Source organism: Hemitrygon akajei, chromosome 7 (genome assembly GCF_048418815.1).
Source record: "Hemitrygon akajei chromosome 7, sHemAka1.3, whole genome shotgun sequence".
Classification (NCBI taxonomy): Eukaryota; Metazoa; Chordata; class Chondrichthyes; order Myliobatiformes; family Dasyatidae; genus Hemitrygon; species Hemitrygon akajei.
Genome location: NC_133130.1, coordinates 182,709,414 through 182,730,997, shown reverse-complemented (window position 1 = coordinate 182,730,997; position 21,584 = coordinate 182,709,414). Strand labels below are relative to the sequence as shown.

Genomic DNA, 21,584 nt, shown 5'->3' with positions numbered 1-21,584 from the left:
TATATTCCTTTTCTCTGCTGCAATGATTGTGTTGTCTGCTTTTAGATCACAGGCAGTTTTCACTCACTCCACCTCCCTGCATCATCGGGTGACACTGTTAGCACAACGCCTTGCAGTACCAGCGACCTGGGTTCAATTCCTGCCACTGCCTGTAAGGAGCTTGTTAGTTCTTTCCTGTGACTGCGTGGGTTTCCTCCCGGTGATCCAGTTTCCTCACACAGTCCAAAGATGAACTGGTCAGTAGGTTAACTGGTCATGGTAAACTGCCCCGTGATTAGGATAGGATTAAATCAGGGGATTGCTGGGCGGCCTGGTTCGAAGGGCCAGAAGGGCCTATTCTGCTCTGTATCTCAATAAACCAAAAAAAAAACCTTTACTTTTAAACCACAGCTTCATCAAACAATCTTGGGCCTTGGCTTCGGACACAAGAGGAAATAAAAAGGCAGGCATAGATCAGTAGCCTCCACAAAGATACAGCTTTATTTAAATAAAGGAGACTTTGATTACACAGATATGTCATTTTTGTATATGCCACAGGTCACTTTCAAAGCATAAATACACCTTTAGCATCAGATTTAATTCATTTCACCATGGATATACCCAGATTTCAAATCATATGCCTGTAGACCAGATATTTACTTTATTAATATACACCATCACAGTTTCATTTAAACTAAAACTCTACACAAAAGCATGACAGGTTCATTTTGTTTTCTCCCTGAAACACACATGAACACACTGAGGATAGGCATTTGTAACACCTTAACAGAATGGTTCTTACAGAGTGCAAGAGAATTATACAGCAGGAACTCTATTCCCAGATATGTGCAACAGCAAAAATATGCAGACATCAGCATACGTAATATATATATTTATATTGTTTCATTTCAGAATAGACAGAATGCTGAAGAGATTTGATGCACAGCAAGCTAAAACAGGTTAGAGTTTCAAGGAGGGGCACTGGGTTCCTATGCCTCAGGGGCTGCCACTTAGTTTACCTAAAAATATGAGGAAGAGAGAAGAAACACAGAGAGAGGGGAAAATAATGAGGCCAGTCACATCCGGTTATGTCAACACAAGGCAAAATGGAAAATATAAGAGTAAGGTATCTTTCAGAGGATTGCAAAAGTAATGCAGACATTCTGACCATTTCACAATTCTTAAAGATTATTTTGGAAAGATTTTAACACCCAGGTGGAGGTGAAATTTCTCCACCTAATAATTTTGTGAAACGCCAGTTGAGAGTTTTCCTTTCCTGTGATGATCCCCTCTGGGGAATCAGTTCTGTCATTAAACAGAAGGTTATAATTACCCTGTGTGCAGCCACAAGAAAAGATACTGCATCCCCAACATACCTCCCCAGCCACTCTGCTTGAGCTCGGCTGCTCACCCAACCTCCCATCCAATACCCCAAGTAGGCTGTCTTCCAATGAGAACACCATTAAAGTGCTCCCCATTATCAGATGACCAGTTAGATTTACTGTATATTTAGTAGCTGTTCCGTGACAACACAGAAGAGGAATTGAGCTGAGCTTTTCTGATTTTTTATTTTTGAAAATAAAATCTATTTTGGGCAAAATCAGAGTCCATTTAGTTAAATCAGTTAAAAACATTGAAAAGCAAAACTATAATTAGCCACAAACATGAGAAAATCTGCAGATGCTAGAAATCCTGCTGAGTTCCTCCAGCATTTCGTGTGTGTTGCTTATAATTAGCTATTAAATAACCATGTACCACAATATAAGATTTCACAAAAACAGCGGTGTATTTTTTTGTTGCTGGCCTACATGCAAAATGGAATATTAGAAGATTTAGACACATACTTAAAGAGCACTTGTGACTGCAATCTAAATGATTCAAAAGGTAGAGTATTCCTTAGGAGATGGGGCTCTTAAACATTTAATCTTCACTCAGTTGCTGCTCACAGATTATCACTGCCCAGGGGCATAAACTCAAGGAGGTATAAACTATAATGAAAGAAATCGTCTCTTTTAACAGGAGTTTTACCACTTGCTTAGTGCAGGTAAATGGCACAAGAAGCAAAGGGGAATTTATGGGCATATAAGAGGGAATAAGTTTAGGGGAATATGAAAATCCAGCTGGGATTGCTCCACTGCTTAATGGACTGAATAGCCTCCTCCTCAATCATAAGAAGCAAGTAAATTAACATCTACGAAATAATGTTAAATCACCTTAAATCACCCAACTGGAATACCCTGTCCTATTTTGGGCACACACTTTTGGAGGGTGCACAGATTCATCAGAATGATAGCAGGTTCAATGAGTAACCTAGACTGTAATTGGGTGGCCGGATGGAGGCACGCCTCTAGCCAAGGAGGTACAATGTGCTCCTACCCTCTGCTACCCTTGGGCAAGGTATAGCACCTGCTTAGACCCCCAATCAGGGTCACATGAAACCAAGGGAGCAGGTGGTGGATTGTCATATGAGCAGCCGGTGCATATCATAAGTTCTACTTATGCAACCACTGGTGCCAGGCAGACAATCTCTGAAGAGTTTTCATAAAGACACTGCCCAGAAGAAGGCAATGGCAAACCACTTCAATAGAAAAATTTGCCAAGAACAATCCTGATCACAGAAAGACTATGATCACCTACATCATAACACAGCACATAACAGACGAATGAGACCAGTACAGTAAAGTAGGTTTAGGGAGAGGTGCTCAAAATGTGGAAGTTTTAACAAAAGGAAATTGTTGCCACCTGCAGGGTATCAGAGAACATTCACCAAAGTATCACCTATAAACTAGGATGTTCTTTTAGACTGCAAACCAGGCCGGGACTGCAACACTGACAGGGTGGGGGAAGCAGAAAACCTACGAAAGGGAAGTGGACGCAATAATTGATGGGAAAATATGTCAGGGCAATGGGTAAAGAGATTGGGCAAATTAAAGGACGAAGACAACCGTGGTGGCCCAAATGGCATTTAAAAATGCTACTGTATTTTCCAAACATCCACAATTAGAGCAGGAACACAGGAACTCTGGTCCCATCACAAATTAGGGGTTGTTTCTAAATTTCCTACCAGCTCCTGAATTTTCCTCTCTCCCAAACCTGGGATATTTTCTAAGGAGATCTAAAAACATTTAAAAACACGGCAAAAACAATGACATTTTTTTAGAACAGTCTCAGGTATCTTGCAAACAAATACAGAAAATTGGAAAAATTGTTAGAATTGACAAAGTTTGTAAGGTTACAAGAAGTTTACTGAGCAAACCATTTCAGAGCAGAGGCATAGAGGCTTGGAATTATGTTGACACATTAACAGCACCATTATATGAACCACAGTTTATATCACTAAACTTCAGCAGTGACAACCATAAAGAAGGGGTTTGTGACACTTGATAAGACTTTGATTGCAGGGCCCAGATTCTTTACTGTGAACTGTGTGGAAGAGCAGAAGAGAGAGCGAGAGGCCAAGGCAATGAGGATTGTGCACATGTTTCTGAATGAATAGTTTAGAACAAAGATGAAGCACTGCATCTGTATGCAGGCCCCACACTTCGATAAACAGAGTGTCGATGAAGGTGCAAGAAAAAATTACCAGAATAAAACGAGGTATGAGAAGTTTAGGGATTGGACTTGTTCTCCTCAGAATGAGAATGTGCACAAGATGAGTGTGAGTAATAAAAAATTGCTTCCACACACAGGAAGAATGGTAGTCAGAGGACACAAACAATCAGAGCATGTATGCCAGTATGATGTGAAATGTGCCTTTTTATGTAGGCCCACCTCAGGCTGATATAAATCTTGCTGAATTTGTTTTAAATGACTTTGTTTATTGTAATGGTTATTAAAAGAGCACTCTTTTCATGGGAAGGAGGCTGGTTCAGAGGAGATAGCAGGGATTACATGAAGGAGACAAACCCAGAGGGCCTTAGCCATATTAATCATGGCAGCAATATACGCTGGATGAGAGGTGTTTAAAACAAACACACTTTGATCTTTCTTTCAGCAAAGCATTGCCACACGTTTTAAAATAAGAAATGAATGAACAAAATTACCTACAAACTTGCATAGCCAGAGTGAATAAAAAACAAATTGAACTTATTTAGCTAAATGGGACTTCGGATCTTGGGCGACTCAGAAGAAAGAAAATGTGGCTTCTTTCATTAAATCTGTGATGTCTTTGACATTGTATGTGCTTTCCATAACACAGTTACAAATTGACAGAATACATGACTAGCTGAGGGATCACATTATTAAGTAGACTCTATATCTAAGCTACATAGAAACATAAGGGGTGAGGGGCCCAGCTGAAGCACACTGCAGGCCTTCGGCCTGGTCTGAAGTCTAAGAGGCTTGGCTGAATCAGTCGGATAGTGGCCGGTCAGGTAAGCAAGGTGGGAGATCTCCTGCTGCAAAAAGAAAGCACCACAAGAGGAAATAAAGACACGTATTATCAGTCAACCATCACAGCACACTAAGATTCAGCCAGCATCACACTGCAATGTGAGACTCTCCTGCAGTGGATCATGGAGATAATTAAAAGTGAAACACCGAGCTGCCTTAGCTAAGTAACTTGCACATTCAACTTCCATCAGCTCATTCCCCTTCCTAATAAAGACTCCTCTCTGCTCAAAGTGCTTCAGCCTGGATGACTGTTTCAGAATGTAAGAAAAGGTGAGAGAGGATTCATGATGCATCGTCATCTACCACAGCCATGTTGACAATCTCTGGACCATTGATTTTAGAAGCTTGGCAACAAAGGAAGAAATGGTGATCACTGCGCACCAAATTGGATTGCTATAAAATGCAATAATTTCAGATATTAACTGGGAAATGTCACAGCTTATTGTCCCACAGTTAGTTTTCCCACATGAGCATCTCAGAACATCCCATATTCTGGGCGCGAGATGGAGAATGGCATAGGGTCAGACTGACCCACTTTTAGGGTCTGATTATGATGAATTGAACTCACTGATGAAACAGAGTGGGCAGGTTAGAGAAGCTAAGACTTGGATTGATGGGCCAAGACAGGCCACGTGTTGGTTGGCTGAGAGGAGCAAACAACAGGCAATTGGTTCGCCTTGATTATAAAGTTTTATCTGTTACAGAAGATTCTGTAGGTGTCAGCAACCCTCTTCCAATGGCACTTGGCCAATCTGCTGAGCTTGCAAACAAATCTGAGAATATGTTCCAATATCAAACACACCGCATTAAAGGCAAAAAAAAAAGCAGCATGTACCCAGCATTTAGATAAAATATTCCTTTGGGGTGCTGCTGCTTAATTTAATTAATAGCCTCCATTTCCATGTCCCTTGAGTAAAATTTCAGTAACAATGAGACTTGTGCCCAAAACCAGGCCGAGATTTCAGATAATTTCTTTTCAATGTAATACCAATCAGAGAGGCTGGGAGGCTGATCCATCTTAGTGAGGATCTTTCCTGAAACCGCAGCCAAATCCTTTTGTGCAGGCTTTGATCCAAGATCTTTAGACCTTAATAACAAATTCTTTTAATAATGAAATGAAGATAAAGTTAATACAGCCGCAAAGGAGGATGTACCACAGTGTGCGCAGAGGTAGAATCACGGATCAACATGACATGCAATCATTCCGATGGCCCAAGGAAGGAGATCATTGAGGATCCTTCACCTTGCAAGTCTTAATGTCGACTCGCACAGCCACAGCTCAACGCACTGTGTAACGAACTGCTGTTCATTACACGGCACTGGGTCTTGGTACATGTGGCAATAATAAACCAATTCCAGTTCCACAGGTGAGAAACATCATCTTTTGTTCACAACTTCACGTGACCTGCCATCGTCAGTATTGGAAAAATTATCCGAGTGACCAGTCACTTGGCAGCTAGGAAATGCCCGCCACTGATCCAAGCGCGCAGGAGCTCCATTGATGCTGGAGACATTGACAGAGACTCGCGCAGATTCACTAAACTCAGGCAAAAGCAACAGACATTGTTTCATAATGGCTTGAGAACTAATGGTGGGTCAAGCAGGTGGGGTTCTTAAAAAAAGATGGAGGGGGCAGGGAGTCAGGGGCTGTTGAAGACCTGCAGGGTGTGGTTGGTAGTCATGGGGAGAGGGTGTAAGGCATCAGAGGAACAAAGATCTAGACCCAGAGGACATTAGAAAGACAGTGAGAAGCAAGTCCACAAAACATATCAGAGGTGTTAGAGGAAGAAGAATTGTAGAGTCAGCAGGAACAGGGGTGAATAGTAAGCATTTCTTTGGTGGGCAACTGATGTCATGGGGGCTGTCAAAGGCAGGTCAGACATTGGAGTCACTGCGGAAGCAAGTAATCCTCTGTTACAAGTTCCTGAATGGATGCTGCAGTTAGGCTCTGCCATGGGATGCACAGTTCAAAGCACTCCCATACCCACAGTGCACATTTAGCACGTACTCTATGGGCTCAGGAGGTGACAAGGACACCAGTCCTGGTGCAGGGTCTTGGCCCAAAATGTTGACAACTCCTTTCCTCCAACAAATGCTGCTCAAACCCCTGAGTTCCTCCAACCGACTGTATGATGGCAGGGACACTGTTGCAAGTTATAGCAGCAGATGGAAAGGGGCAAAGTGTGAGGTATCACAGGGTAGAAGTCGCCGGGGACTATGGGAGAGTCCTGTCAGTAGGACACTCAGCCTCCCCTGATGATGATCGTGACAAGACTATATTGTTACCTACATATGTCCAACCAAACACGTTCTAGAGTTGGATATCAGACAAGCAATAAGAATGCACCAGAGATGGAGAAAGAGTAAAGAGAGGTAGAGATGGTTGTGTTCAGCACGTGTAAAGAAGTTCACCCTATGTCCACAGACTATGTTATTAAGAACCAGAATTCCTGTATTCCTATACCCCTGGATAGCCCCCCTGTTCATTTTAGCCAAAGTGAGGCAATCTCTGAAACACAAACACAGGTCAGAGCACAAGAAATAGGAGCAGAATTGGGCTATGTGACTGGTTGAGTCTGATCTGCAAGATAGTTCACGTATTGCTCACTCCCTCTCCCATAATGCGTGTGTGTTTCTGGGAAGAGAATGGAGCAATATCAGCCTCAGTTTGAAATAACAAATCTTCACCTCAGATTTGTCATGTGACCTTTAAAGTTAGTGTGATCTCTGGGTTCAGGCTTATTTGTATACTATACTTTTCCCACACGTTACTCAGGTGCACGGCAGCTTTTCAGGGAAGGTATTAAAAAAGCAGGGCTTGACAGCATGAACAATTTAGTTTGGGAAATTCTGAATTTGTTTTTAAATGACCCATGAGATTAACAGTCACCTTTGGAGCTGCAACCTTTGGAACTTGCACAATAGCTACTTTCAAATTTGTCATTTCCAGCAGGATGCGCTAAGTGCTCTGTGGAAACTTGCAACAGAAGCATCCCCTTCCCCCAGACTCACTTTAGACAGACACCACGAGCAATGATTTCAGTTCGGGAGCATGAACTTCATGTCCAGTCATCCACCAGCAATAAGTTGAGCGAGAGCCAGATTACAACACGACACGCAAAATACACGCATGCATCGTACAGTGGGGGTGGGGGGCACACCGTGATGGGAAATGCAGTCAACACAACACAACAAGTCAAGAAAGTTTCCAGTGAAGTTCTCTTTGTCTTCTATCATCAGAATTGAAATATAGTCTGAGAAAGTGCTTTCGCTCTGCGTCATTCAGTGGATACTGCGTTAGGTGGTGGCTCCTTTATCATTTTGTTAGACTTGTTTGGACTTTACAAGCTTCATGTCTTTCCCCTGAACCTGGAATCTCTTTGTGATTCTGAGCTAGTGCCTAGAAGCTGCCTCCCGAACCAGTGGAGCCTTCACAGCCAACTGGCTCTTTGCATTTGTCACTCTGGCTGCAGGTGGGGAGGCTGGTTTTGGTGCTGGCAGTGTGTCTGGGCATGATGACTGTGCAACGTTGTAACACCGTCGATACGCTGCCTGTTTGTTCAACCTCGCCGTCAATTCAGAGGTACTACAGACCAGCTGGTAGAGCTGCTGCCTTACAAATCCAGCAGCCTGGGCTCAGTACTGACCTCTGGCGTGAAATTTGCACATTTACCCTCTGACTGTGTGGGTTTCCTGTAGTTTCCCTCACATGCCAAAGCATGTGGGTTGGTAGGTTAACTGGCCCAGTACCAGATTTCTGATCGTAAGCTGGGTGTCAAAATTAGACCATAGAACATAACAGTACAGTACAGGCCCTTCAGCCCATGATGTTGTACCGGCCTTATAACCTACTAACCCTTCCCTTTACATAACCTTCCATTTTTCTAAGAGTTTCTTAAATGCCCCTAGTGTTTCTGCCTCCACCACCACCAATTGGTGGGAACGTGGTGAGAAAAAGGATCCAGGGAATACTACTGGAGGGATGGGGTTGCTCTGTGAGCCACCTTACACCTGATGGACCAAGAGGCATCCTATTTGGTAAGGGAAAATGGAAATGGAGGAGTAAAGGCTGTAACATGCACTTCACTGTTTCACACTGCCACACAGGTCAGATGTCCAGCATCCATCTCCAGATTGGTAAGACAGTGTACAACTGTGTATAATCTATTGTTTCTAGTATATACATATTTTCTGTATGATACTATGTGCCTGTAATGCTGCTGGATGCAAGTTTTTCATTGCACCTGTGCAGGTGACAATAAACTTAACTTTGTTTCGGCCGCAGGATGTTTTGGTATTGTCAAGGATGCTAAGTTACCCTTACAAATTGCTGGCTGTGGACCTCCCTCGCTCACCTGGTGCAGTGTCACTCTCCACGGATTCACTGAATGAATCGTGAGTAAATGAATCAGTGGAACTAAAGTAATCGGCAGAGGTGAGAATAAGCTCTTACAGGTGAGATAATGGAGCCAAAACCATTTTGGAAGCAGCTTTGTGGAATCAGTGATCTTATCTCATCCTTGACTTTGTCATACATTGTGTTTCTGGTGCAACTATGCACCAGTGGCAGCTAAATGATAAGACAATTCACCAACTACTTTACGTTACATTCAAAACACTCCAAAAGACCGACACAGTTACCCAGCACTATGAGAATGCCATTGCACTGACAGTGTTCTCTGTAACAATCATTTTTCGTTGGTAGCCATTGGTGTTGGTAAAATTAGGAAATCCCTCCCATGCTTCCCCAGTTATCTCTCTGCTGAATCCCAGCATGTGTGTAAGGCCTGCTGGTGGCCAGCCCAGGTAGTGGGGGCATCTGAAAATGAGGGTGGAGGAAATGCTGCACTGCAGTCCCTGACAGGGGAAATGATGGTGGAAGTCCACAGGTAGAAGTTCCTGAGCTACTGAACAGAGAGAATGGAGACAGGGATGTGAGGGATGGGTGGGGAGAAGATTGGGAGTGAGGGGAGGGAGAGGGAAAGGACAGGGAGTGGCAGGACTGGGAAATGCAGGAGAGGGAGTGAGATGGGGAGGTGAGGACAGGGAACAAGGGGAGGGCAGTGAGGGGATGGGGAGCGAGAGGAGTGAGAGTGACAGGATGGGTAGTGTGAGGATGGATATTGAGGGGACAGGCATCGAGGGGGCAAGGCATGAGGGGATGGAGAGAGGGGATAGGAGAGAGGGGATGGGGAGTGAGAGTGAGGGGATGGAGTTTGAGGGAAGGGGCAAGGCATGAGGGGACGGAGAGTGAAAGGATAGGGAGAGAGGGAACAGGGAGTGAAAGGATGGGGAATGAGGGGATGGGGAGTGAGGGGATGGACATTGAGGGAGCAAGGCGTGAGGGGATGGAGAGGGAGAAGTTGGCCAGAGAGGGAAGAGGGAGTGAGGTGGCCGGCATTGAGAGGGCAGGGAGGGGAGACCAGGTCTCACAACTAAACCCTCAACCTAGTACGGTGCCAAGAAAGCTCAGTGGAGAAACAAAAGGACAGTTGCTACCAATGAAACTGGATTCCGTGACAGAGGACATGAACATGTTTCAAACATCAAAAATCGGGAAGCGTTTCAACAACCTCTACTGTATGTTCTGCACCAATCCCACTGGGATGAGCCTCAACAGCTGGGTGGAAGGAGGGTTTTCAGGCACTGCCTTTATCAGTGAAGAGGAAAGTGGGCACAAAACACGTTTGAGCCAAAGATATTTTCATGACAAGGCGATACAGACCATGACATCCTCTTGTACGTTTGCTCCACTGCCTCCTGATAAAAGCAGTGGCCTCTTTTTTGACTAGTCCTATTGCGAGGAAAGGTGAAGTGGGGGACATGCAGCACACAGTGGAGGAAGCAAGGTGAATGAGCAGCAGCACGTACCAGTCGAGGGTTAATGTCCTCAGGGATCACTTATTGTTATTCTGAAAGATAATATCAAATAAAGATGGCAGACAGGCAAGGTCAAAGGTTACAGATCATGAAGACAAAAAGCACATGTGAAGAGCTCTCTCCTGCTGTGGACAATTCTGCATCACACAAACAAGCTCAAACCAAGGCCCTCACAAACAAAAAGGTACAGGTGCCTAGAGAGGACAGACATTCATTGTCTGGACCAGTGGTATTCAAGCCTGTTTGTTTCATCTCTGGAGACAGAGCTCCCCATCCTTCCGGTAGTATTCCCACTTGGAAGGAAGGGGTAGGGATACATTGCCCCAAGCAACAACTCTGACAGTATCTCCCAACCAAAAGCCCCAAGGAAACCCAAATCACAGGAGAAGGGACTATAGGACTCCATCTACCCCACCAGGTTGTGTCACTAATCTCACTGGTCTAGACATTGCTTGCCTTTTAGCTAGTTTTAGTGATGTGTGTCAATGCTTCTTTATATGGCGATGCACATTATGTAGCAAGGCAATTTACAGAACCTGGATGTTTGTCCCCTGTAGGAACCCGTACTGGTCCCAGAGCAGTTCAGTCCGGGTCAGCTAGAACCCCTGCCGGTCCCTGCGAAGACAAAAGTTAGGTCATTACTAACACCGGCCATCTGACAGCTTGCGCTCTTTCTCCGCCATTTTCTCCCTCCCCTTTCTCTTGAAGGCCACCATCGATCTCCGGATGTCTGCTGCCTTCTGTTCCCATGGTTGGCAAAATATTATCCCCGCCGGAGATTAACAGCAAGATGTGGTCCAGAACAAACTGAGATGGGGGCAGGCTCAGCGACAACTCTCAAAAGGGAAATGTGGTTAAAGAAACAGAAGGGTGGAGAATGTACAGGAGTGTGGGAGAGGAATGGGATTAACAGATAGTATCACCAAAGAACTAGGATAGACATGTTGATGCCAAAGCCCTCTTCTATGCTCCACATTTCTTTGTATTAATCAGTTCCTTAAGTGGAGAGGGCATTGAAATAGACCTTTGGGCCCAACTTGCCCAAACCAAAAGGTGCTCTCCTAAACTAGTCCCAATTGCTTGTGTTTGACCCATGACCCACTAAACCAGGGATTCCCAGCCTTTTTTTTTAATGCCATGGGTCCCTACTATAAACCAGGTTGCAAACCCCTGCTCTCAACGTTTCCTATCCATGCATTTATCCAAATGTCTTTTAAATGTTGTTATTATACCTCCCTCAACTGTTTCCCTGGCTGCTCATTTTACAAATACACCACTCTCTGCATGAAGAAGTTGCCCCTCAAGTCCCTTTTAAATCTTTGGTTGTGAAGTCTCAAACCGCCCGGCTCAAGAACAGCTACTTCCCTTCAATATTTGGTACTTGAACAAACCTAAACAACCCTAATTACTACCTGAATAGAGCAACATTCTAACCACTTTGCACTACCATGGAATTTGATTTTGTTTAGTCTTAGTTCTGTTTAGTTTAGTTTACTTTGATTTTGTTTTTTCAGTCTGGGGTTTTTTCCCCATCTTTTTATTTTCTTGTATCTTGTCTATATGAAGAGTTTGGGAGGTCAATTATATTGGTGTTACCTATAGTTTCTACTCACATGTGTTAATTGCCAACAATGTAATCCCACTCTCTATGTACTATTATGACCACTATGTATTTGTCTTTGAAAAATTCAAAAGATTGAAAAAGAAAGAATTTGATTTCATTATGTTTTGTTCTAATTGCCTTCTCTTTTGTATCATTTTGCAAAATTTGTATTGCTGATTTGTTTTCTCATAAACTTTGCATATCCATTGTGCCTACTGTGCCTTATGCATACACGTACTTGTGTATATGACATAAATTTGACTTTGACTACTATTACAATTCCATTTATTTACCTACCTCGTATCCTTTCCCCGTGATTTCTCTGCCTGTAAAAGATCTAGGGGCTTCCAGCACTGCACTAGTTCCATTTCAACCCTTAGCTCTCCCATTGATCTCACCAGTGGGTACCTGATGACCCTGTGGTGTTGAAAAATGGCATCTGCACCGTGTCCTCTCCATGCACCCTACTCTGCATGTGCCCCAGAGTGTAGACAATTTCTTCCACTGAGGTACGGAGGGCTATGGTCCAGAGGCAGATCAATGGGACTAGACAGTTTAAATGGTTCAGCATAGACTAGATGGGCCAAAGGGCTGTACTTTTCTATGACTTGATGGCTTTGAGGTCCCAAGAGATGATTGGACAGCAAACTGACTCACAGCACCAACCAACTCCCCCTGTCCACTGCAGTCTCAGCCTAACAGACTTTCTCACAGAGCATGGATTTGATTTAATGTAGGCGAGGGGAGAGGAACACAAAACATTTCTGCAGAGACCAGATTTTAACCTGGCCACTGGGTGGCAGTGTAACAGTGGTGCAGCAGGGTTCAGCGTTTAACAATCCAAAGGAAAACTCAGTAATTCACAGGCATGCAACTGACACGTATTTAACAGTGAGTCCTGATTTATGTGTCAGATAATTAAACCCATTGGCCAATAGGCAGTTCAATTGAGGAGTTAAATGGTCATCTTGTATCTGCAAACTCAATTTTCATATTGAGACGTGTCCTGACTACAACGGGTCAGAGTATCTGTTTAAAACTGCAGTTAATCAGTGGCCTAGACGAGGCCTGATCCTATTTCATGACTTTTTTGAAAATTTCTCTCACCACAGAGGATGGAAGAGAAAGCTGGAATTCTGATGAGCTGTCAACTTTCCAATTACAACCTCCTACTTATTCTTCTTCCATCAAAAACATCAGGCTCTGTCAACCCTTCAGTGCTTCACTGATCATTGTACTGGGGCAGGCTATTCGGCCCCTCAACGGTTTCTATCATTCATTTAGAGCAGGAGTCCATGGACCCCTTGCTTAATGATACTGGTCCACAGCATAAAAAAGGTTAGGAACCCCTGAGTTAGAACATTCTGAATAATATCTCTATCTACCTGGGCTCCCTTTCCCTCCTGCCAAAGATCTATCAATCACTGTTATGACATTTTTAATTGGCACCCTCTCCAATCCCAGTGCATTTAGCCTTTTATTCTGGCAGGGGTTGGTTGGTTGTTACCAGCTCTCGTGTCAGAGTTCCTCCTAAATTTTATCTGCCATCTTGGTGACCCTTAGGTAACAAGTCTGAAGAGCTTCTTCCCTTCCTCGGCCAACCCCTCTCTTCAGATGTTTGAAACCAGGTTCACCATCACTGTGCAGTTGTGGTCTCCCTGCCTGAAGAAATATGAACTGCCTGTATGTGCCATCCTTCCTATAATGTACCTGGTCCTCTCATTTTAGAAAGGATGTAGAAACTTTAGAGAGGGTGTCAAGGAGATTAACCAGGATGCTATCTGGATTAGAGAGGATATGAGGATAGGTTGAGCAAGCTAAGGCTTTTCTCTGGAGCAAAAGAGGATGGGAGGTGACTCGATAGAGCTACATAATATGATAAGAGGTATAGATCAGGTGAACAGCTGGAGACTTTTTCTCAGGGTGAAAATACCTCATACGAGACAGCAATACTTTACGGTGTCTGGAGGAATGTATTGCGGGGATATTAGAGGCAAGGGTGTTTTTACATAGAGAGTGGTGGGAGGAGACGTATGAGAACCTTAGGCACATGGATGAAAGAAAATTGTGGGCTATGTGGTAGGAAAAGTTCAGATTGATCAGGTTAAAAGGTCAGCACAACATTGGGGGCCCAAGGGCCTGCACTGTGCTGCAATGTTCTATGTTCCATGAAAGTCACATCTAAGGTTTATTAGATACATTCTTGGCATGTGAAGCTTTTCCTATCAGGAGAACAGAAGTGGCTCATAATCTTAGGAACAGCAAATGGGAAGCTATTTCATGGAAACAAAAAGTCTTAAGAGGATGTGTCAGAGGAGTTGAAGGGCTGAAGAGTCCAGAGCTCAAGATGATGATCTCAAGATAAGTGGCAGGTCATTTAAGATTGAGATACGGGGAAGGCCCATGATGGTAGTAAATCTTTGGAAATCCCTTCCAAGCAGGCCGTGCAATCGTATGAAGCGATGCTGGTGGGTTTTTGGGCGTAAGGAGAGTCAGGGGATATGGGGCCATTGATAAGGAATGACGGATTGTGCAGGGAAAATAAAGATAGTAGACATGCAGTGATCTTACTGAAAGGTACGTCTGCATAGTGTGGAGATAAAGCCACTAATAGCTATTACTCTTCACCTAAACACCTGATCATGGATCCACAAACCACTACAGATGTTGGAATCTGAAACAATCAAAAAAGATGGAGGAACTCAGAAATGGGCGGGTGACATTCCATCTCCATCTGAAACTTTGACTGCCTGTGCCAGCAATTTGTGTTTTGCACCATCTTATTACCTTCATTTCCTTCACTACACTCTTACAACCCTTGCTGCTGGCTGGGCTTGTTGGTCTCTGTCTGGGTTTCTCAGAGTTACGAGAAGCTTGTGTGTGTGCATCCTTTTCCACCTCTGGAACGTGGCGTACACATTCATTACACCAGAGTACCAATGGCCCAGTTAGCAAGTTAGGGCTTCAACCCATACACAAGTATGACTTAAATATCCTTGGTCTCGCACCATTCATTTGTATTGCCTCTGCTAACCCACCAGTAAGAACCTTTCCTTCCCTCCTTATCCACCATGACTGACATGCTCACTGCTACTTTTGGTGTCACCACGCTGGCAACATACCTCCATGAACAGATTGTTTAGAGGCAAGAGAAGGCAGAACTCAGTGTACATAGCGTGAGGGACAATGAAGGATGACTTGGGCTGAAGGTGACCATGACAACAGAGATGTAAGTGCACAGCAGTGAAAATGGGTATCACAGGGAAACAGTTCCTTGTGCCATCACATAGTGGAAACAACTTCCCCCCAGAAGGAGTGAGAATTGGACAAAACTTACAGCATACAGCACAGGCGTTCAACATGGCTGTTGACTGATGATGTTTGTTGATCTAGAACCCAAGCTTCCTTCCTCATGCAATGTTCCCTCTAAGGTGTGCACGTTTGCGCACACACACATTGTTTGCTTGTAGTGCACAAAGGAATTTAAACTGCACACAAAAGGTTGTCACCCTCTACCCCATTGGCGTGTTAAGTATATTTCACGATCATGTGCAATCCCATTTCCTTTTCCAGTTTCTGAGGCAGAAGGTGTGACAACATGGAGTTTGTGAAGATTAGTTTGCAGATTTTAGAACTCACTTATTTATATGCTTTTATTGAAGAAATTATTCAGTACGCACTGTTGTTGTCACTGGGCAAAAAAATTGCACAGCACAAGATTTTTGTGCACGCTGGTCATTACTAATTAGAGGGAACATTGTTCGCATGTAACCTCAACCACAGCTCAATATTTGTCACTCTGTCGTGTATTTATCCCATTTCCTCTTAAAAGAGTCAGTACAATCCAGTTCAACGTCTCCTCCTTCTGACCACACTGAGTAAAGCGAATTCCTGACCGCGTTCAGCAGGAACAAGGTCTCAGCAGTGGCCACCGAGTTTGGAGATGGGGCGTCAGCCAACACAGTCCTGGTGGGAGTTTCTCCAGCCCTCCCCTCTTCTCCACGCCAAAGAACACTTTCTACCCACCACCAGCTTCCAAACTTCTGTCCCACCAATCCATCTCTGTGAAATGAGATACAGCAGACTGGAATTTTTCTAAGCTTTGTGTAAATTCCAGTCATTATTTTCTGCATCGCCTTTGGTGTATCCTAACAGTTGCCTGTTCTCATATAATGACAGGAACTAAAACTGGGACACTCACCGCCCCCCACCACCATGCCTTAGGAGTTTCTTCCATTATGTTATTGGTCGACATTCCTTTTTTAACTCTTAAGCAAAATCAGAGCTCATGGAATGAAAATGGCATCATGTTCTTTTACACTATAAAACTGTATCCTACCCATTTCCTATCCTGTCTTTACTTTCTGCAAACACAATATAATTAATATTGGGATCAAATGGAATGTACAGAAGGAAGCTGAATGACTTATAGATAGGATGTTGGCCATCTGAATCTGGTGAAATGTGGACAGTTTTTATGAAGGATGGTGAGAGTCAGTTACTAGATAGCATTGCATACAAGAATTTTTGAAGACTTTGTAGACCAAACTCAAGGGTTTTTTGATCAAACTGAAGGTAACCGAAGTAGGGTGGGTCCTGAGAGCCTTACGGCTCAGTCCCGTTGCTGCCCCCTTTCCACGTCACCCAGGTGTAAGCTCACTGGCTAAATTGGGGAGAAGTCTTCCATTACTGAACTGGGATTGTACACCAACATCCATCACTACTTGGGGAACAATACTGCCCAATATGGATGCTGATAATTCTGGAGGTGCACAATGATGTTCAATTTGGGAACATGAAGATTTTTTTGTGAAAGGTGGCGCTGTTTGGAAATATCAATGTACATTCTTGTGATTGCAGGTGCCCCTCACACCTTTTTCTCTTAGGTTCCAACAATGTTAAGAATCCATTGTCCCATCCACACACCCCACCCTTATGTCCCCCTGCCTTGGCTCACAGAGACCTCTGACCCCTTCTCCCAAACAAGCAGTATCTGTTCCTTCAGATACTGAGGCCCCAGGCTCGGACATTCCATCGTGAAAACTCGTTCTCTCACCCTCAACACTGAGACGTCCTTCATCCCTTCCTTTGTGACAAAGAGTTTCATCCGCTGCTCTAACTTCCATTTAAGTGACCTCAACGAAGAACTAGATTTATATTCTTCTTTCTGTCAGACCCCCCTTCTTTGATTTGCCTTGGCCCATGTTGAAAAAAAATCCATTAATCTGGTTCACTTGAAACTTGTGGTAAAGAGCAAGCCAATTTTCTGGATGCTACTGCTATTAATATTCCAGCACACTTTTACTTTTTTAAGCTGTTATGACAGTAGAATAATAAATCTTCCAGTGAACCCCATAATTTTAAGTGGAACTCCTGCTAAGTTTCACAGGAGGATGGGAAGCAGGAGGGAGTGTGGAAACCAGGACCCTTATGATGGGATATGTGTACTGAGTTCCCTAAGAGTGAAGGGGAGTGGGGAAACTAGGGTCCCAGTGTGTGTGGGAGAATGGGAACTGAAGTCTTTGCGTGTGTGCTGAGTGTGGGAACTGAGATCCCGGCATGTGTGGGAGTGTGAGGACTTGGGGGGGGGGGGGTGTCCCAGTGTGTGTGGGAACTGGGGTCCCAGTGTGTGATGCAGTATGGGAACTGAGCTATCGATGAGTGACAGAGTTTGGCAACTGGAGTACCAGTGTGTGTGGGAGGATGGGAACTGGAGTACCGATGTGTTGTGTGAGTATGGGATCTGGGGTACTGATGTGTGACCATTTATGGGAACTGGAGTACCCATGTGTGACGGAGTATGGGAACTGGGGTCCCAGTGTGTGGGGGAGGTTGGGATTTGGGGTACCCGTGTGTGACAGAGTATAGGAATAGGGTCCTGAAGGGTGAAAGGGATTTAGGAATTAGCACTCAATGAGCCAGGTGCTCAAACATTGGGATTTCCAATCAGAAAGCAGATTATAAGACCTTTTGTGTACTTGCTGACTTTGAGAAGAGTGGGGTGATTTTATTGGATCATGTAGGATTCTGAGTCAGACTGATTGGCTATTTGTCGAGATGGTGATTCCCCAGTGGGAGCATCTGTAACTAGATAAGTCATTGATACTATATATTCTGGGCCATGATGGACTATGTTTTGAAAAATGGTTGAGGACAAGATCAGTCCAAACAGCAACATCTGGTTTAGTAATCTCAATAATTATGGTTTTAAATGAAATTCAATTTTAAAAATACAAGACAAGCCATTTTAAAAATATTATACAGGGCTTTATCAGCAAGATAATAAAGTATCCATGGTTATAAGCTGCTTCACCCATCAGTTATACCTGATCTCCAGGGAAAGCACTGCAGAGGTGGTGGGGGTGGGGAAAGAAGAATTCAACCCATGGATCAGGATTGTGAGGCTGCTGGTCTCAGGCTGGTCAAAGGCCTCAGTGTTTCCTTGTGGTTTCGCAGTGAACACACAGGCCAGACTGCTGCTTCCTCCTTCAACAAACCCAGCAATAAGCACACCACTACACCAGAGGACCCTTCAGCTATGCCCTGGGTCAATTTTTTGTTAAATTGACTACTTCAAAAACATTTGAGCAGCTTGCAGGAATAGCTATTAAAGGAGTCAGCTGGGGATACACCTAAGGGGTGGGGGGGGGGGGGGTGGTAGAGCAAATGTAACGAGTGAACCAGGCAGAGGCAAGTACAGACACACAGACAGGAAAGGAAAGAAAAAGACACTCACTCAGCTAGACTGAGGCAGGCAGGAGATGACAGAGAGAGGAGAAGCACAAGTAGGGACACAGATAACTGAGCAGGGAAATCGAAATAGGGAGGCAACCATGACAGACAATACAGCAAAAAAAACCTCACACAACGAAATGTTCAGACACAGCTACAGAGGAAGAGGTAAGTTCAGGGAACAGAAAAACAAATGGGAAAAAGAGGGAAAGTTTGAAAAGCAAGAGAGTTTACAGGAATAGGGATGAAAACACAAGAGACAGCTAGAACTGAGCTAGATATTTACACCACAGGGAAATCTCACCAATGGATGGAGCTCATGAGAAGGCAAGGTTATATACAGTCAGTGGAGTTAGCTGGGTAGGTGAGCTGAATGAGCATATCTTGTTCCATTCTTGACTAGAAATTTAGCTCAAAGAAAGAATCCATATGAGAGAAGCATTTCTTAGATTTGACCCTTCCTCAGCTTGGGTGAGATTGGCCACTAAGATGACCTGTATAATTTCTATGAGAAGAGGACCTGTCTATCTGGTTAGCTGGGAGCCAGCAGCGGGTTAAATAGCCTCACATGCAGTAATAAATAAGTGTATTGATTTTTTAAACATAATTTTCATAGCCCTTTTGAAATGAGAATTGCACAGATTTGCAGACTTCTAAGCACAATTTACCTAACCAAAATCTAATACCTGACTAAACTAAATGTTTATGGTTCAGTTATAAAATTCTACTATATTATGGTCACTGGTCCTTAAAGATACCTTAATTTCAAGATTGTCAATGAATCCTTTTCTCATTACAGAATGTTAAAAGTAAATTCACTTGTTCTTTCATTGGTTTCTTAACACATTTATCCAGAAAACCATCCCTGAAACATTCCTCCACACTATTACTGTTAAGTTGGTATCGCCAGTCTCTCGGGACTATTGCACCCCCCAGTTATACGCAGCTCTAATTTCCAGATATATACCCTACGTTGCCTGTCCTGCTTGGGAAGTCTATAAACAAACTCCCACCAATATTTTCTGCCTGGTACTCTTCCCAATGCAATCCTAGCTTCAACTGTTCTGAGCTAAGATCATTTATCTCCTTTGATCCTGTCTTTTAAGATGAGGATTCACCCAAATCTTCTTTTTATGTTGTCAATTTTGCCTGCTTCTTCTTAGAATTAAGTATCCTGGACTATTTAGACCTCAATCGGGATTGCTTTGCAATATCATCGCTGTAATGCCAATTAAATTTTACTCATTTATTTCTATTTGTGTCATTCATTTACCCATCCTGTTATGAGTTCAGATAAAGAGTGCATGGCTTTATCTTCTTACCATTTTCCCCCCGCTCCGACTCTAACTGGAAATACACTCTTCTACTTTCAGGCACTTCTTGTTGAGAGAGAATTGATCATGATCCATTTTGCTCCTCTGCACTGTTGCTGTATTTCATGACCCTGTTCCATCCTCCTTACCTTCTGTGTGCTGAGACCATCCCATAACCTCAAAAAATATTGTGAGGATACCCCTCTGATTTACAGGGACTGGAGTTCGTAAAGCACACTGATTGATCGGAGGAGGTGCCTGACAACTCATTGCAACTCAGATGATCATGGTCTAGTGGGCAGCTCGAATTATTCTATGACCATTGGGTGGAAATGAAATGGGAGATTGCATGGAGAGTTGGTATAAGTGTTTTGTTATAACTCCTAGCTGCTGCTCAGCCCCGTCCCACCCAAATGGGCAGGCCATCATTTCAATAAATACACAGGGGCATCGCCAGGTCAAGATATTGGCACAGTCTGGTGTTGTGATGACCTAATCTCCTTCCGCTTCATTTTCTAGGCAAGGCACTTTCAAAGAATTCTTACCTGGGGACGCCGGGCGGAGCTCGGTTAGGCCGGGAGGGGACCTGAGGTGGAGCCCCAAATGAATCGGTCCCAGGTCGAGATGGGATTGGCGGGGCACTGCCAGGTGGTCCTTGAGGAGGTGGTCCAGAGGGAGGTGGTGGACCAGGGGCAGGGCCACGGGACAGAGGCCTGACGGGGGGAACGGCAGGAGCTCTTCTCTGTGGTGTTGGACTTGAGGTCGGAGATCTGGGGGGGTGCAGAAACCAACGAAAATTATTAATGATTCAATATCACAGAGAGAAAGAGGGTGGATACTGCATAGAAAACACACATTATGGCTGCACTGTGCTGTCTCTTTGCATCAGTCGGGTGAGATTGGGGCAGGATTCATGTTTACCTACCTTCTCCCAGATGGTAGTTCCCTGACTCCCAGCCAGGAGTCATCTACAGGTGGTGGGAGAGGGGTGCTAATGGTGCTGGTGTTGATGTCACCGATGATATTCAAGGCTTCCTTCAGCGCATGGTACATCCGTAGCATCTCCTCACGCCGCTGCGCCTGCTCGGCGGACTCTTCCATCAGGACATTCTGGTCTGCACAGGAGTAGAGCTGAGCGAGGAGTTCAGAGTGAATGAAGTCCTTTGTCTGTCAGGAAAGTGAAGATCAGGGGCACCAGTTAGTCCTGCACTGAATTTCAATCCCCTTTACGAATGACAGCTAAACCACCCGACATAAAGTGAACAACCGGGATCACGGTTATGATCACAACCAAGCACTGGCCTGGGCACCAGATCACGTGAGAGTTGCAGGATCAAACCTAGTTCCAGGCTCAGACCACAGGCCAAGGTCCAAATCCAAATGTGTTGACTCGAAGATGAATACGATAGCTCAAATCTAGGCCCAGGATCAGGCCTAACCCTCCTTGGACCTTCCCAACCAAGTTAGCCTCTAAGCTTGCCCAGAACACCAACTTCTGATAAAAATAAATGCTTAGGCCAATAGCATTCCCATATGGAGCCAACCAACAGGGAGGGAGGAGCTTGGCAGCTTTGACATAAAACAGCAGCTCTCCAGAACTTCACACACCAAATAGGTCCTTCAATGGCAGAAAGTGACTTCATTTCTGAAGATATGACCCTGATCCTAGGGAGATGTTGCAGTAA

At 44.2% G+C, this 21,584-nt stretch overlaps 1 protein-coding gene across 12 annotated transcripts in view; it reads right to left on the bottom strand.

The window, feature by feature from the left end:
* Positions 1 to 457: 457 nt before the first annotated feature.
* LOC140731261 (dynamin-1) overlaps positions 458 to 21,584 on the bottom strand; it is a 239,995-nt gene continuing 218,868 nt past the window's right edge. For 7 of the 12 annotated variants that reach the window (XM_073052816.1, XM_073052822.1, XM_073052825.1 and 4 more), the window contains 4 exons: positions 20,825 to 21,066; positions 20,445 to 20,669; positions 10,243 to 10,283; positions 458 to 4,376 (listed from right to left, as the gene is read on the bottom strand). In XM_073052816.1, the coding sequence (XP_072908917.1) occupies positions 10,262 to 10,283; positions 20,445 to 20,669; positions 20,825 to 21,066 (489 nt within the window). In that variant the 3' untranslated portion in view covers positions 458 to 4,376; positions 10,243 to 10,261. Of the gene's footprint in view, positions 10,284 to 10,787; positions 10,867 to 20,444; positions 20,670 to 20,824; positions 21,067 to 21,584 lie in introns of all 12 variants that reach the window. The other 5 variants (XM_073052819.1, XM_073052820.1, XM_073052818.1 and 2 more) reach the window with 5 other exon arrangements.